The 1300-nt window shown below is 43.4% G+C and overlaps 1 protein-coding gene across 1 annotated transcript; it reads right to left on the reverse strand.

Moving 5' to 3' along the window:
• LOC146470316 (melanopsin-A-like) lies at positions 1 to 1300 on the reverse strand. Its single transcript, XM_085121982.1, has one exon. It carries the CDS (start codon positions 1230 to 1232, stop codon positions 219 to 221), a length of 1014 nt encoding a protein of 337 aa, XP_084978108.1. The 5' UTR covers positions 1233 to 1300; the 3' UTR covers positions 1 to 218.

The raw sequence follows: 1300 nt of genomic DNA on the forward strand, positions 1-1300 counted from the left end.
ACACTTGTTCTAAGTATTAATCACCTAACTGTCCCGACCAAAGCCTTTCCATGAGATCGTCTTTCGCACCGCTGGTTTCTTTTAAATCACAGCTAGATTCCTCATAATTTTCTAAAGTGGGTAAGACGTTGCCTTGGTATGTTGTGTTTCAAGAGATTTGCATTATGGAGTCAAACTTTTTACCAACGCTTGTTCGTTTTTCTATGCTCGGACATGTGTTAGCAACTTGTGCTTCGTCTCCTCTCAATGGTGTAACGTAGTCTCTTTATTTCAGGATAAAGCCCCATTGTGGAATCAATAGACGTCTGTCTACGAGAGCTACTACTGCGAGTTTCACTTCGCATCGCGAACTTAACCTGCTGCCGCAGTTTCTTGTATAGGAAAACATAAATTATAGGATTGTAACAAGTCGACGTCTTCGCAATGTATGCTGGGATCGATGCTGTGACGTCACTGATGGCGCCAGAACCCGCGATCATGGATATGAGTGACACAACAGCGTATGGTGTCCAGGCCACAAGAAAAGCAACGGTCATCACAACAAACAAAAAAACCATCTTTCGTTCCATTTCAAGTGTTTTTCTAGTGAAAGAAGATCTTTTACCCCACGTTCTTTTTGCTCTCCTTGTACTTTTGATAATTTCGAGGCAACACCTGTAGTAAGAGCTGATCATAACACTGACTGGCAGTATATAACAAGCCAATATCAAACAAATGTTGTACGATAAATCCATCTTGTCGTGTGACTTCCATCTCACTGAACAACTCGTACCGATTCCTTCCAGCTCAAAACCTGACCAGCCGCACAATGGCATCACACTCCAGAACAAAGCGTACAGCCACATGATCACTGACAAACAAACTGCTTTCCTTCTTGAAAAAGTCCGATTCTTCTTGTAAAGGAAAACCAACGCAGCATATCTTTCATACGAGGCGACGGCCAGATTCATCAAAGAAGTCAAACCACTCCAGGTAGCGATGAACGCCGTTGCCTTGCAACCACTGACCCCGAAAATCCATTTTCCGTGTGCGTTTGTGATGACCAGGAGGGGCAAACATGTCACTGAGTATAAAAAATCGCTGAGCGCCACGCTGGCGATAAAAATATTTGGAGCGTTTAACAGCCGTTTTTTCTTGTAAAAGACCAAGCATACCAAACCGTTGAATAGCACACTTGTCACACAGATGACGGCTGAGAGGACAGCGAAAGCGAAATAGATTGTAACAACCATGTTTGGTCATTGGTCCATATCAAATTTGTCCGGCAAACTTTCGTACTCTTCGGACAGGAATGATGGCA

Source organism: Pavona decussata, unplaced genomic scaffold (genome assembly GCF_977016875.1).
Source record: "Pavona decussata unplaced genomic scaffold, jaPavDecu1.1 SCAFFOLD_114, whole genome shotgun sequence".
NCBI lineage: Eukaryota > Metazoa > Cnidaria > Anthozoa > Scleractinia > Agariciidae > Pavona > Pavona decussata.

What these genes read in the sequence shown, in the direction of transcription:
- LOC146470316 (XM_085121982.1), bottom strand. Translation starts at nt 1,232, where the DNA reads ATGGTTGTTACAATCTATTTCGCTTTCGCTGTCCTCTCAGCCGTCATC.